We start from the raw sequence: 15,060 nt of genomic DNA on the forward strand, positions 1-15,060 counted from the left end.
TTAATTAATTTTTAAGCCACCAAGCAGAAATGCAATAGCGAAGTCCGGCCTTCGTCGAAGATTGCTTGGCCAAAATTTCAATCAATTTCATTGAAAAATGAGGGTGTGACAGTGCCGCCTCAACTTTTACAAAAAGCCGGATATGACGTCATCAAAGGTATTTATCGAAAAAAAGAAAAAAAACGTCCGGGGATATCATTCCCAGGAACTCTCATGTCAAATTTCATAAAGATTGGTCCAGTAGTTTGGTCTGAATCGCTTTACGCACACACAAGCACACACACACGCGCGCACACACACACACACACACACACACACACACACACACACACACACACACACACACACACACGCACACACGCACACACACACACACACCACGACCCTCGTCTCGATTCCCCCTCTATGTTAAAACATTTAGTCAAAACTTGACTAAATGTAAAAAACTAACAACACAAGCAAACATATACGAAACAAAAGAATAGTGATAAATACAAATTTAAAAAACCCCCCCCCCCCCCCCCCCCAGAGTTTTGTGTATACACAAAAATAAAAAACGCACCTACAAGTTACAACACTAAAACACACACACAAAAACAACAACAAACAAAAACAACAACAAACAAAGACAAAAACCAACAACTACCAAAAACAAAAACAACAAGATATACACCACACACAGAGGGCCAGTCCATTCACATCACCCTACCGTGTTGTTGCCCCCAGTGTCCCGGTCGAAGGCTGTGGGGAGGGGGTAGGCGGCCCCTAGGGGGGCGTTCTCCGGGATGTTGACCTCGAAGAGGGGCTGGGAGAAGGTGGGCGGGTTGTCGTTGACGTCCGTGATCTCCACGTGCACGGAGATGATGTGGAAGAACGAGCCCAGCTCCATCTGTACCACTGCCCGCACCTGACACGCACACACAGAGGAGAATTGAAAAGCTGGAAAAGTACACACGTACAGAGAGACAGAGAGACAGACAGAGAGAGAGAGAGAGAGAGAGAGAGAGAGAGAGAGAGAGAGAGAGAGAGAGAGAGAGAGAGACAGAGAGACAGACAGAGAGAGAGAGAGAGAGAGAGAGAGAGAGGGGAGAGGGAGAGGGGAGTTTTAAGCATAAGATATGATCATATTCAGTCTCAACATGATAGACTAACTTACTTATATCTTTCTTTACGAGAAGAGAGAGAGAGAGAGAGAGAGAGAGAGAGAGAGAGAGAGAGAGAGAGAGAGAGAGAGAGAGAGAGAGAGAGAGAGAGAGAGAGAGGGGGGAGCGGGAGAGGGAGAGAGGGAGGGGGGAGAGAGAGAGGAAGAGAGAGTGAGAGAGAGGAAGAGAGAGTGAGAGAGAGAGAGAGAGAAAGAAAGAGAGAGAGAGAGGAGAGGAGGGATCAAGGACGCAGACCGACGGACAAACGAACAGGCGGACAAACGTTTCAACAAACGCATTTTTAAATAAATTCATCTTTTCTTCAATCAATCTGTCCGTACAACTCCAAACAAAGGCGACGATAAAAACCCAAACAACCAACCAACCAAACAAACAAACAATCCGTAACAACAAACAATAACACAACTCCACAACCACCACAACAACCACCCCAATTCACAACCACGAACTCACCGTCAACTGGCAGTCCTTGCGGAAGCTACAGACCGTCTCGCGGTCGATCTTGCTGGCCACAGAGAGTACTCCAGTCTTGAGGGTGATGGAGAAGTACTTGCTGTTGGGGTTCTCCGTCGTCAGGAAGCTGAAGCGCAACTTGCTCAGGTCATCGGGACTCACTTTCCGTCGCAGGTCAGAATCCTCCACCACATCGCCGAAGACTGTTCCTGGAGAGAGTTCTTCCTTGATGGAGTAGTACACGTCGCTAGCTTGCGCTGGCACCATGCTGCAGAAGACCAGGATGAGGAGGAGAGAGGGAAGAAGCAGAAGGGGAACGGATGAGTTTCTTGACGCCATTTCTGCTTGGGTAGTTTTCTGTACCCTCGGTGATGTGTTGAGATCTGGTTGGTTGCAAACCGTTTATTTATGCGACGAAAGTTGCTTTCTCTTTAGTTTCTTGTGTATTCGATTTGACGTACGCTTTTTGTCACTGCTGGTGAAGTATTCTGAACTGATTTCCGTGAACACCGACGATTATTGTGAACACCTGAAAAGTTTTCACTCTGTTTCACGTTGTATGAACCCACACGGTTGCCGGTGGGTCAAAGAAGATCACAGTTACAAACACTTTTGCTTAGCTTTCTTGGCACAAAGCACAAGCACTCATTTCTCTTTCATCGATTTCTTGCAGCTTTGGCGTACTTCCTTTTCTTTCTGTTATGGCACGTCATTCTCTACAAAAAACAAAACAAATCCGCTGTAGAAGACATCACACAATACATTCCAAGAACGTAAAAACTCCACTGCCTCTAGCCCACACAAGGAGGATTGGAAGAATAACGAAGAATACAGAGATGCTCACAAAGAAAAAGGCAGCTACTATCCCTTCCTCTCTCTTCTCCTAGTCGCAATAAACTCCTCAATACAAGTCGCTGGCGGAAAAGAAAGAAGCCTCTCTGTGATAAAAGTTATCAGAGCAGTTGCGGTAAAGTATCCAGCACGTATCACCCGTTCCGTTTGGAATCGACACCCGACGATAAGTACACGGGCTGGAGATGATAGCCGGTGATGTTCGTGGTGTTTGTGTTTTCGTGAGACTCTGCGCAAGTTTTCTTTGGGATTCTTCTTCTTCTCAGCTCCTGAAATGGCGCGCTTGCTTTCTTAGAATATTTTATTGCGAAGAAAGTTCTCGGTAAACGTAAACACCGAGATTTTTTATTTTCTCGTTGTTGCTTGAAGAAATCACTTTTTTCTTCTTATTTTGTGTGTTCGTTTGTCTTTTTGTTACTGCGTCTTTAGTCAAGGTTCTTACCAGTACGCTTCTCTTTGTTACTGCGTCTTTAGTCAAGGTTCTTACCAGTACGCTTCTTTTTGTTACTGCGTCTTTAGTCAAGGTTCTTACCAGTACGCTTCTTTTTGTTACTGCGTCTTTAGTCAAGGTTCTTACCAGTACGCTTCTTTTTGTTTCTGCGTCTTTAGTCAAGGTTCTTACCATGTACCAGTACGCTTCTTTTTGTTTCTGCGTCTTTAGTCAAGGTTCTTACCAGTACGCTTCTTTTTGTTTCTGCGTCTTTAGTCAAGGTTCTTACCAGTACGCTTCTTTTTGTTACTGCGTCTTTAGTCAAGGTTCTTACCAGTACGCTTCTTTTTGTTACTGCGTCTTTAGTCAAGGTTCTTACCAGTACGCTTCTTTTTGTTACTGCGTCTTTAGTCAAGGTTCTTACCAGTACGCTTCTTTTTGTTACTGCGTCTTTAGTCAAGGTTCTTACCAGTACGCTTCTTTTTGTTACTGCGTCTTTAGTCAAGGTTCTTACCAGTACGCTTCTTTTTGTTACTGCGTCTTTAGTCAAGGTTCTTACCAGTACGCTTCTTTTTGTTACTGCGTCTTTAGTCAAGGTTCTTACCAGTACGCTTCTTTTTGTTACTGCGTCTTTAGTCAAGGTTCTTACCAGTACGCTTCTTTTTGTTACTGCGTCTTTAGTCAAGGTTCTTACCAGTACGCTTCTTTTTGTTACTGCGTCTTTAGTCAAGGTTCTTACCAGTACGCTTCTTTTTGTTACTGCGTCTTTAGTCAAGGTTCTTACCAGTACGCTTCTTTTTATTCAGTCTTGAATAGTCCTTTCACATTTGTTTTGTAGACAGTACGAAAAAAGACTGTCATTACTAACTAAGTTGGAGTCACACAATAACTGCATTCTGTTATTACTATCAGCAGCATTGTGTGACACATGTTCCTGTACCCTAGTGTGTTTACACTACTCGACACCAGCTGGTGTTAGGAAGCAGGGACAGATTCCGTGCTCACCTCGATCTCTTGTGCATGTATAACTCGCTTTCTGTAGACACACACAACACTTCACATGGGCGACAACAGATGTTTGTCGGGAAATGACCGGGTATTCAGTTAGCTTTCACGCCTGGGCTTTAGTGTTCCACTGTCAGCTTTGCTGTTCCACTGTCACGGCGGTATAATAGATTCCATTCATCACACAGCAAAAAGGTGCCGGCCTAATGCAGCGCATGCACACCAACGATCATAACAGCAGCTGTTGTCTTGGTAATCAGTGTTTAGAAATATAAACAGTGGCTGGGCTAGAGATGAAAGCCCTTGCCAGGATTATATCAGATCTCCTTTTCATCCACGCACGTTTTCCCCCAGCATGAATTCGCGCTTATTAGTAGAAACCCTGTATGTTCTAATCTGGTACACACTTAAAATAATAAACTGTTACTAAATTTCTCACCAGCGTCAAACATGTATCCAAGATAACTTTGACTAATATGTTTTCTTTTAAAGAATCCCTAAATCCTGTTTCAAAAGGAAATCCGAAGAAGGAAAACAAAAACACTATTTCCTCCTCAGTATGAGAATGGTCAACGAAGCTAAAAAGTCAAGCGCACTTGATTCAAGGCATCATGGTCGCGGGTCCTGACTCCTTGTCGTAATAATCCTCCAGACATGTGTGTGACATACTGTGTGTTTCACATTCCCCGTCGCGTGTGATAGAGAGTTCCCTGCCCCGCCGACAGTCGCGCCTTCTGGAGCTCCATCCGGGCACCCCGCGCGTGCAGACTGTCTTCCGGGTGAGCCATAGCGTCAACCTTCACTTGGGCCCTGTCGGCTGAAACACGCAGAGATGACAGAAATGTTGTGAGTTTTGATGAACAGCCATGAAAAGTGCAAACGTCAAAAATGTGTCAATGCTTACCCCCCCCCCCTCCCCCTCCAAAAAAGAAAGAAAAATGGTTAAGGGGAGAAAGAAGAGACCCCCACTAAAAAAATAAAAAACCAAATAACACCACGACAAAACCGCGAAAGCAACAATAAAAACAACAACAACAACAAAGCACACACACACCACTAGAGAGAGAGAGAGAGAGAGAGAGAGAGAGAGAGAGAGAGAGAGAGAGAGAGAGAGAGAGAGAGAGAGAGAGAGAGAGAACTAGAAGAGTGTGAGAGAGAGAGAGAGCGAGAGAGAGAGAGAGAGAGAGAGAGAGAGAGAGAGAGAGAGAGAGAGAGAGAGAGAGAGAGAAAGATGGCGAGATAAAGAGAGAGAAAGAGAGGCGAGATCTATATAGACATACACACAAAAAGAGGACGCCAACAAACAACAAGAAGAGCAAACGCTCGATCGAGTCACTTTCGCAGTTCTGAATATTATATGAGGCATCAGATGGACAGGAAGAAATTGCTATTCACAACACAATACAGATGTAAATAATTTGATGTAAAGAATAATCCTATAAAGTTTGAATCAAATCCGATGAATAGTTTCAGAGATATGATATTTCAATTTTTTTCCTTCAAGACATACCTGTGACCTTGAAAAAGGTCAAAGGTCACCAAAGCAGACGTCAAAGTGTAGAGGTCACTGGGAGTCACGTTCACATAAAATTTGAGCCCGGTCACTTTTATAGTTTCCGAGAAAAGCCCAACGTTAAGTTGTGTGTTGCCGAACAGAAAAGGCTAGTTATCTCCCTTGTTTTTCTGATAACGTTCGTAAAAGGCTACAGATGTAAATACTTTGATGTAAAGAATAATCCTACAAAGTTTCAATCACATCCGATGAACTTTGTCAAAGATATAAAATGTCTAATTTTTCCTTTGACGCTGACCTGTGACCTTGAAAAAGGTCAAAGGTCAACGAAACCATCGTTAAAGTGTAGAGGTCATTGGAGGTCACGACTAAACAAAATATGAGCCGGATCGCTTTGATAGTTTCCGAGAAAAGTCCAACGTTAAGGTGGTGTCTACGGACGGCCGGCCGGCCGGACAGACTAACACTGACCGATTACATAGAGTCACTTTTTCTCAAGTGACTCAAAAACGACAAAGAGACATCACAGCTATATATAAAATATCCATTAGGCATTGTCACTTGTAGAGCCTTTGCTCGGGAGAAATGGCAAGCTCTCAAGGATAATTCCACCACTGCAGACAACTGAATCCACACAACGCCACGTCAGAGTAGGTCTTAACTCAGCATGCATACATGTCTGTCTTAGGCAGCCATGTAAGGACAGAGACATCCCCCCCATTCGGTCAGTGTGTGTGTGTAGTGTGTGTTTGCGTGTGTGTGTGTGTGTGTGTGTGATTGTGCGCGCGCGTGTGTGTATGTGTGTGTGTGTGTGTGTGTGTGTTCGTGCGTTCGCACGCGCGTGCGTTAGAGAGAGAGAGAGAGAGAGAGAGAGAGAGAGAGAGAGAGAGAGAGAGAGAGAGAGAGAGAGAGAGAGAGAGAGAGGGGGGGTTAATCACATAGACTGAAAAACAAGACAATCGCCTCAACATTTATCCATTCAAAGTTATACAAGTTTAAAATGTCCTTTAGTGATGAGACAAAGGAAACACAAATTCTTAACACAATTATCAAATGAAAGGGTACCATTATGGACGCTCAGAAATTATTCTCACCGGAGACCGGAAAAATAAGAAACGACAACAGCGAATTGGCTTTCATATATCTGTCCTGTGTTTTACAATTGACAATCTCGTCGTGTTATTTCTAAGAACGCTTACAAATATCCATCCACATCAGAGATTCAGTGCAATAGAAGTAAAACGAAGAAAACAAAACAAAAGACACCACCGATGTAGGCTTACAGACCTGTCCTGTGTGTAAACTGACAGTCCCGTCGCGTAATCCATACACGAACTTGTGATAGGCCACAAAACCTGTCACCGCTGCGCGCGCCACTCTCAACATAACTTTCCCCTTCCACAGCATATATGACACACATCTAGCCTTTAAAAGAAGTGCAAAAATCCCATTCCTATAACTCGATGCACAACTTTTCAATCTTTTGCTTTCAGCTCTGCCGAATCCCACCTAACGCTTTTAAAGTGAAATAAATCACGTGGAGACAAAAAGGACTTTCCCTTTCCAAACCTGTACAACGGCGAAAGCATTCTGATATCACAGAGCGAGATTGGACAAATCGCAATTCACAGCTTTTAAGCTGTCGTTAATTTACCACGACACGCCGGGGTTATACAGTAGGGGGAACTGATATAGACACAGACCGATACTGTACAGAAGCAATATGTAAAGTATACAAAAGAGAAATAATACGTACACAGAGCGCAGAACAAAGACTAACTAATCTCCCTCCGGCCCCAACCACCCACACCCAACAAAACCAGCTATAGCGGCGGTGTATTTCTTCCACGCGTGGTAAGCCAGCGTGAAGCCTGGATAATTAATACAGCAGGAAAATAATGCAATGTGTATGTATACCTTAGCTGTGTGGAAAAGAGCGGGCCCGAAAGCCTACAAAGAACAACTGGATTAAGCACCGCCTCTCGAGCGTGCCAAGTGTTGAGCAAATGACCATATGCAAACAATATGCTGACGACAAATCTGGATGTGTACACAATGCTGCACAGTTTGAGGTTTTTGGTGTGTACAGTAGAGAAGTAAAGTTCTCCACGAACAACAAAATACGAGAACGTAGATTCATCGTTCAGGTCTGACGTAGTTGTTATCCCTCGTGTGTACAGTATCGAGGATCTGTTCAGGCGTTACCATGGGATAAGAGCATCTTTCCATGTCCACTTGGACCACATGAGCTTGTCTCAAAGTGCCGGTCGATCGAAGCATACTACTTTATCCTTACAGTAGAATAGATCGTGACTTTAAGATAAATATACCAAAAATCAACATCCTGGTTACTTTCTGTGCAGAATTATTTCTTTGTGATGGATTAATGTTGAACTTATGTAGGTGTGGAACTTATGTAGGTGTGAATTACGAAATTCATTCATAAAAAAATTCTCACTGCAAAAAAATGGCCATGCAGGTTGTCGAGTTTTGGTATGCGTTTAAGTTGAGGGTCGCTCTTATCCCATGTAAAAGCCTAGACGTGGCCGTAGTTTGCTGTTCGTTGAACCCGCAACTCGTCTAAAATACATATGACCGGGATCTGGGACAGGTATTGTATGACGGGCAGGGCCCACATGTTTTACTTGGCACTGACACAACGAATTGTGTGCGTTAAAAACGTAACTTCTCTATTACAGAAACAGCTGTAAACTAACAGGGGGGTGGGACGCCACACGTTTTACTTAACTGTCTTTGATACAACGAATTGTGTGTGTTAAAAACGTAACATGTCTATTACATAAACAGCTGTACACTGATAGGGGGTGAGGGGGGGGGGGGGGTGCAACGCCTTTCTTTCTTTTCTTTCTTTCTTTATTTGGTGTTTAACGTCGTTTTCAACCACGAAGGTTATATCGCGACGGGGAAAGGGGGGAGATAGGATAGAGCCACTTGTCAATTGTTTCTTGTTCACAAAAGCACTAATCAAAAATTTGCTCCAGGGGCTTGCAACGTAGTACAATGTATTACCTTACTGGGAGAATGCAAGTTTCCAGTACAAAGGACTTAACATTTCTTACATACTGCTTGACTAAATTCTTTACAAAAATGGACTATAATTCTATACAAGAAAAACTTAACAAGGGTAAAAAGAGAAACAGAACCCGTTAGTCGCCTCTTACGACATGCTGGGGAGCATAGGGTACATTCTTCCCCCTAACCCACGGGGGGTGGGTACAACGCCACACGTTTTACTTAACTGTCTTTGATACAACGAATTGTGTGTGTTAAAAACGTAACATGTCTATTACATAAACAGCTGTACACTGATAGGGGGTGCGACGCCATACGTTTTACTTGTCAGTGACACAACGAAAGGTTGTGCGTTAAACACGTAACTTCTCTAATACATAAACAGCTGTACAAGGACTGACAGGTGGGACTGGGATCGTATGGCTGGCAAGGAGCGAGAGGTGGGGAGGGGGGGGGGGGGGGGGGTGAGCACAAGTTTTACTTGTCACCGACACAACGAAAGGCAAGTCTACTGTTTAGAACACCACACGCCGGTTTTCTCCGCATCAGACATACCTGTTTTTCCAGCTTGAAAGCGGACACTAAAAATGTTTTTGCTGTTTTACTGTGTTTGAAAGTAGGAACGCTCACCCACACGCTTATGTTGTAAAACTATAAATATAAATATTGCCACGGCAGATGTTTAGTGTGACAGGAGCAGTCGAGTTTGACTTGATTTATAAAAACAGAACAAAAGTACGTGCGGTGATGTGACAGGGAAAAAACGACAGGCGAGAGTCACATACACAGAAGACAGACAGACAGACAGACGAACACACGCGGACGAAAAACCCAAGAAAAAAACCAAAGAAACCAAAAACGGAAAACAGGACATAGTATGCATATTTCGTGTTTCAAAACAACTATGTAAACTTAGATGATTCACCTTACCCCAACTGTCATTCCACCCCCCCCCTCTCTCAACTGGACCCCTCTCAAGTCTATTGTTAGATAGTCTATTGTTTCACAAGAACAACGCATCAATAGAGAAAGTGCCATTTCCTTCTCTGTATCACAAGGTCAAAGCCACAATCTTGTAACTCGTGAATCAACTGCGACAGTTTCAACCGCCAGGCCACATGTGCGGCTTTAAAAATATGTCCAACATGGTTTCATCATCGTCATGTGATGACTGCATCTCTGCAACATGCCGATCTATTTTTACCATTGACAACATCATAAACCACAAATAGGACGTACGACAATGGCAGCAAACTCATAGTAAATTCTGTCCGTGTTTACGAATATTGCGGAACTGAGTTTCTTGTCCCATTGTTTCATCGCAACATGAGTCAGCGTATGTTAATCATTTTAAAAGTCACGAGCGCGCGCGAGCGCACAGATACAGACAGATAGAAAGACAGACATTCATACAGACAGACAGACAGACGGACGGAAAGACAGACAGACAGACCAACGGACAGACAGACAGACGGACAGACAGACAAACTCTCTCTCACCAGCAACAACGACAACATAAACAACAGCGACAAACACCACACACAACGACGGTCCTCATCGAAAACAGCAAGCAACTACAAGCATTCCTTGTTTGCTTATGAAGCAACCTATAAAGGTATAAACACACTATAGCCTAACACAAAACGAAATCTGAAGTCATTTAAAACACAATGCATTGCTTTCATCAAGAAACTGATCTATCATCATAGACTTTATAACCGTCCACACACACGACATCACAACCAGACATGTTTGAATAAAATCCAAAACTGAAGAGATTAAACTACAGTCTTTTTAATCATGACACCGTATAACACAGAGACACTCCCTCGTTCTACACACTTTTGAAATCCTCACTTCAAAACGTGCCAAACATGACGTCCGAACTTTCAACACACCTGTTTTAACCACCGAGTACTTCAACATGTTAAAAGTCCAACAGCAAGCATGTGATAAAAATAGAGAAGGAAAAACTGAACGAAAAAAGAAAGAAGAAAAGAGAGAAAAAACAACAACACCAAAAAAACAAAAGCAGACACACAGAAAAGAAGAGAAGCAAATTTGAAATTTAAATGAGGCTAACCTTATTATCCAAGAATGGTCGCACGCGCCAGTCACTCGCGAAACATCATTCCAACTGAATGGAGGTGTTCTTTTCAGCGGTGGGAATGTACACGGGTCGAGGATATAGATTAACAATAATTATGTGAGCGTTTTTTTCCACATTTTTTTTAGCGTTGCTTTTTTGTTCCTGTGCTTTTGTGTGCGTGTCTAGTCGGTATCCGCCACTTGGCACTTTCCTACTTTTGTCACCTCTGAAATGATGATGCGCGAAATGTCTGGCTTGTTTCGTTTTCAGTTCCCCTCCAGCCCAAAATGTGGAATTCACTGTGAAAGTATGAAGACGACGTGTGTGGATTAAAAAAAAAAGTGACAAACACTACAGAGCAGATAATAAGTTTTTATTTCGGAACCCCCAACAAGAATTAAAACAACTGTTTTAAGGAGCTCAATATTTTTTTAACAAGATGTTGGAGCTGCCATGTCAACTTACTGAGAAAGCAAACAAAATTGAATCGGTCTCAAATAGGCTTGAAGGGATATGAACAACCAACCAACTAACCAACAAACATGGATACAAGTGTTTTAAAACATAAAGCGCACTTAAAATAACAAAGGGATTTCTGACGTCCTAGTACGTATATGCCGCTTATTCGCGACCAATATTACTTCAAAAACGGTGTTTCAGTCACACCCACGCATATAGTTCACCCCATACCTCTTCCAAACACCCTCATATTTCATACCCCTGTCCCAAAATAAACAAACAATTAATCAACTAAAAAAACCACCCCCAAATAAACAACAACTGCAGAACAACAACAACACAACTATCACAAACATTGTAGTAATGTATGTTTTTATCCTTTCGACCACCACACAGAATAATTCAGATGTCGCCAAACCAGGAGTGAGCAAGCAAGCCGAGTCTGCAAAGACAGTGACGTCAGCAGAGTGGTGTGTTGTGTGACGAAGTAAAGTACGAAGGTACGTAGCAAGGTGGCTCTGTGACAGATGCCCTTGTCCCCATGGCATTGTCTTTTCCACTTCAACAGAGATCCATTGCTACAAATGCCCAGCGCACCTACTTGAGAAAAAGGTGTGTTTGCGTGTGGGGGTGCTGCTGGTGATGACGCGTTGGTGTGTGTGTGTGTGTGTGTGTGTGTGTGTGTGTGTGTGTGTGTGTGTGTGTGTGTGTGTGTGTGTGTGTGTGAACGTGTTTATGCATGTGAATAGTAATGCATCATTCAGAATACAAAATCACAAACACACACACACACACACACACACACACACAACACACACACCACCCGATTCCACACCACATCCACAACTAAATGACAAAGCAATCCTTCCATTTTAAACAGACTACAATGTCCATATCTTCGCAGAAGCATTGCCAGCGGTGACTGGCCTGGTGTACGTTGAACCCCACATGGGAGGTTGAAAAAGACCAGGTAAGAAACAGGCCTAAGTGCATCGGGGAACAAAAGGAACTCATCTAAAAGGCAAACACGGGCTTGTCGGAAAGAAATTACCCCAAAGTCAAAAGGTTAAGATTGCATTCAACCTAGTTCCTGCAGTATACATATGATGTTGCATTACACTGGTATCGTCAGCATTGTTTGTTTTGTGCTCGCGCGAGGCGAAGTGACAAGACACACCTTTAAACCTTTATAATTCTGCGGCTGCCGCTGTTAGGTGCCATTGTTCACAGAAATGTAGCCTATCTTGTTAAACGAAAGGCACACCTGTAAACCTTTATAGTTCTGCGGCGTTCATCTGTATTGTGCACCCACATGTATCCGATAATATGACTTTAAAACGGAAACGATATGTCGGTTGATTTCTTTATCTGCTACGCACGAGCGCTTTTGTAACGATGTCTTTTTGGGAGAAATCGAGTTGTGGAGGAAGGGGAGAGAGAGAGAGAGAGAGAGAGAGAGAGAGAGAGAGAGAGAGAGAGAGAGAGAGAGAGAGAGAGAGAGAGAGAGAGAGAGAGAGAGAGAGAGAGCGAGAGAGAAAGAGAGAGAGTGAGAGAGAGAGAGAGAGAGAGAGAGAGAGAGAGAGAGAGAGAGAGAGAGAGAGAGAGAGAGAGAGAGAGAGAGAGAGAGAGAGAATGAAGTCGTTGCGGCCCTCTTCGCGAGGAAAACTATGTACAGTGAGCACGAGCCCTCTTGTGACGCCGTCATTTGGGGAGAAACCATGAAGAAGATGAAGAAGAAGAGGAGAACATCAATCAATGTTCAGACCAGGCCATGAGAAGCAAAGACAACATGTTAAGCCTTCTTTAACTCAGGTGACTCCAGTTTTTGTCAACTCGGTAAATTTTGGTGAAGAAAAGGGGACAATTAGCCTACATATCCCCTCTACCCCAACCCCCCATCTCACTCCAACCCTCAGTAGTTTAACTGACAAGGTAAGTACGAGTATCTGATACCCAAAAGCAAAATACAAGAAGATTATCATATGTACAGAGAGGGACATTTTTGACTCACATGCGAAGCAAAAGTGAGTCTATTTACTCACCCGAGTCGTCCGTCCCCCCCCGTCCGTCCGTCCGGCCGGCCGTCCGGAAAACTTTAACGTTGGATATTTCTTGGACACTATTCAGTCTATCAGTACCAAATTTGGCAAGATGGTGTATGATGACAAGGCCCCAAAAAAACATACATAGCATCTTGACCTTGCTTCAAGGTCAAGGTCGCAGCGCAGGGGCCATAAATGTTGTCTAAAAAACAGCTATTTTTCACATTTTTCCCATTTTCTCTGAAGTTTTTGAGATTCAATACCTCACCTATATATGATATATAGGGCACAGTAAGCCCCATCTTTTGATACCAGTTTGGTTTACCTTGCTTCAAGGTCAAGGTCACAGGAGCTCTTCAAAGTTGGATTGTATACATATTTTGAAGTTACCTTGACCCTGAACTATGGAAGATAACTGTTTCAAACTTAAAAATTATGTGGGGCACATGTTATGCTTTCATCATGAGACACATTTGGTCACATATGATCAAGGTCAAGGTCACTTTGACCCTTATGAAATGTGACCAAAATAAGGTAGTGAACCACTAAAAGTGACCATATCTCATGGTAGAAAGAGCCAATAAGCACCATTGTACTTCCTATGTCTTGAATTAACAGCTTTGTGTTGCATGACCTTGGATGACCTTGACCTTGGGTCAAGGTCACATGTATTTTGGTAGGAAAAATGTGTAAAGCAGTTCTTAGTGTATGATGTCATTGCTAGGTTTAGTTATTTGACCTTGACCCTGAAGGTCAAGGTCATGTAAAGGTCAAGGTCAAGCATGTGAGTCGTATGGGCTTTGCCCTTCTTGTTCACCCAAGTAACGAGCGTTCCAAGCATAGCGCGAGGATTTAGCATCTTACTGTACGCAAGTAAACAACAATAAATTATGAGAGTCGGTGTGGGAGAGCTGGGATACGGGGGAGGGGGAGGGGGGGTGATAGGGGAGAAGGGTCAGGCAATACCAGGACAAGTCAGTGTTGTCGAGTACGATGAGCAACTGTTTGAGGAAGGTTCAGAAGGGGGAGAGAGAGAGAGAGAGAGAGAGAGAGAGAGAGAGAGAGAGAGAGAGAGAGAGAGAGAGAGAGAGAGAGAGAGAGGTTTGTAAACGAACGACGTGCGTATGTGCGTGTGTTCGCGCGTGCATGCGTCAGTGCGTGCGTCTTCATGCCGTCTGTTCGTGTGTGTGTGCGTGCAATGGGGGATACGGATTATAATCACTACATGTTTTTTTTCAATGGCAGTGGAAAAGATTAATTGAAGGAGATCAAAGAACCATACCTAATAACTAAACAAATAATCTATTACGGACACTTACCAGCACAGCGACCAAACAGCAAGACTGAGACATAAGACATCAAAGATACGCCAACCAACCTCCTGCCTCCAGAATTTCTACATTCCCTCAGTTGCTGATGACTTTATAAAACAACGCCATAGCGGTATATATACTGGGCAAAAGAGGACTTCATTCTTCATAGCCAGACAGATAGACGGACAGACGGACGGACGGACGGACGGACGGACGGACGGATGGACGGACGGACACATAGATTTATATGCACTCACACACAAACCATGCACAGATTGATATAAGTATGGTTATACTCCATATGAACATTTACTTTCAACACAAAAATATTACCTTTATAACTTTCAAAACAGTTTGTCTCAATAATTAAAGTCCCAGAAAAAATATGGTGATGAAAATCAAGATCAGTAGCTCGATCTTGTCCTCCGAGGGTTGTTGTCCGAACTATTCTTCAAATGACACTATCAATCTGACCATGAGTCTGAGAGTCAAACAACAAGAAAGGTAGGTTGTTGGAACGTTTGTTATTGACAAAACAATACATTCACGGATATTTCGACCCAACGGTCTTTTAAGTGAACAGACAAACAAATATTTACTATATTGTCTGTAGTAATATTTTTTTATGATATTTTTTTTATGATATTTTGATATTATTGAGCAAATGTTTGTAGTAATATTTGTGTGTCATGAGACTGAGAGTCAAAC

At 43.1% G+C, this 15,060-nt stretch overlaps 1 protein-coding gene across 4 annotated transcripts in view; it reads right to left on the reverse strand.

Moving 5' to 3' along the window:
• Nucleotides 1–15,060, reverse strand: part of LOC138968894 (protocadherin-1-like) — a 139,446-nt gene that overhangs the window by 33,380 nt on the left and 91,006 nt on the right. For 2 of the 4 annotated variants that reach the window (XM_070341568.1, XM_070341565.1), the window contains exons 3-5: nt 4,500–4,720; nt 1,617–2,332; nt 710–907 (exon numbers count right to left, since the gene is read on the reverse strand). In XM_070341568.1, the coding sequence (XP_070197669.1) occupies nt 710–907; nt 1,617–1,955 (537 nt within the window). In that variant the 5' untranslated portion in view covers nt 1,956–2,332; nt 4,500–4,720. Of the gene's footprint in view, nt 1–709; nt 908–1,616; nt 3,077–4,499; nt 4,721–10,532; nt 10,891–15,060 lie in introns of those variants that run through there. The other 2 variants (XM_070341566.1, XM_070341567.1) reach the window with 2 other exon arrangements.

This window comes from Littorina saxatilis, linkage group LG6, assembly GCF_037325665.1.
Source record: "Littorina saxatilis isolate snail1 linkage group LG6, US_GU_Lsax_2.0, whole genome shotgun sequence".
In the NCBI taxonomy this organism is placed as follows: Eukaryota; Metazoa; Mollusca; class Gastropoda; order Littorinimorpha; family Littorinidae; genus Littorina; species Littorina saxatilis.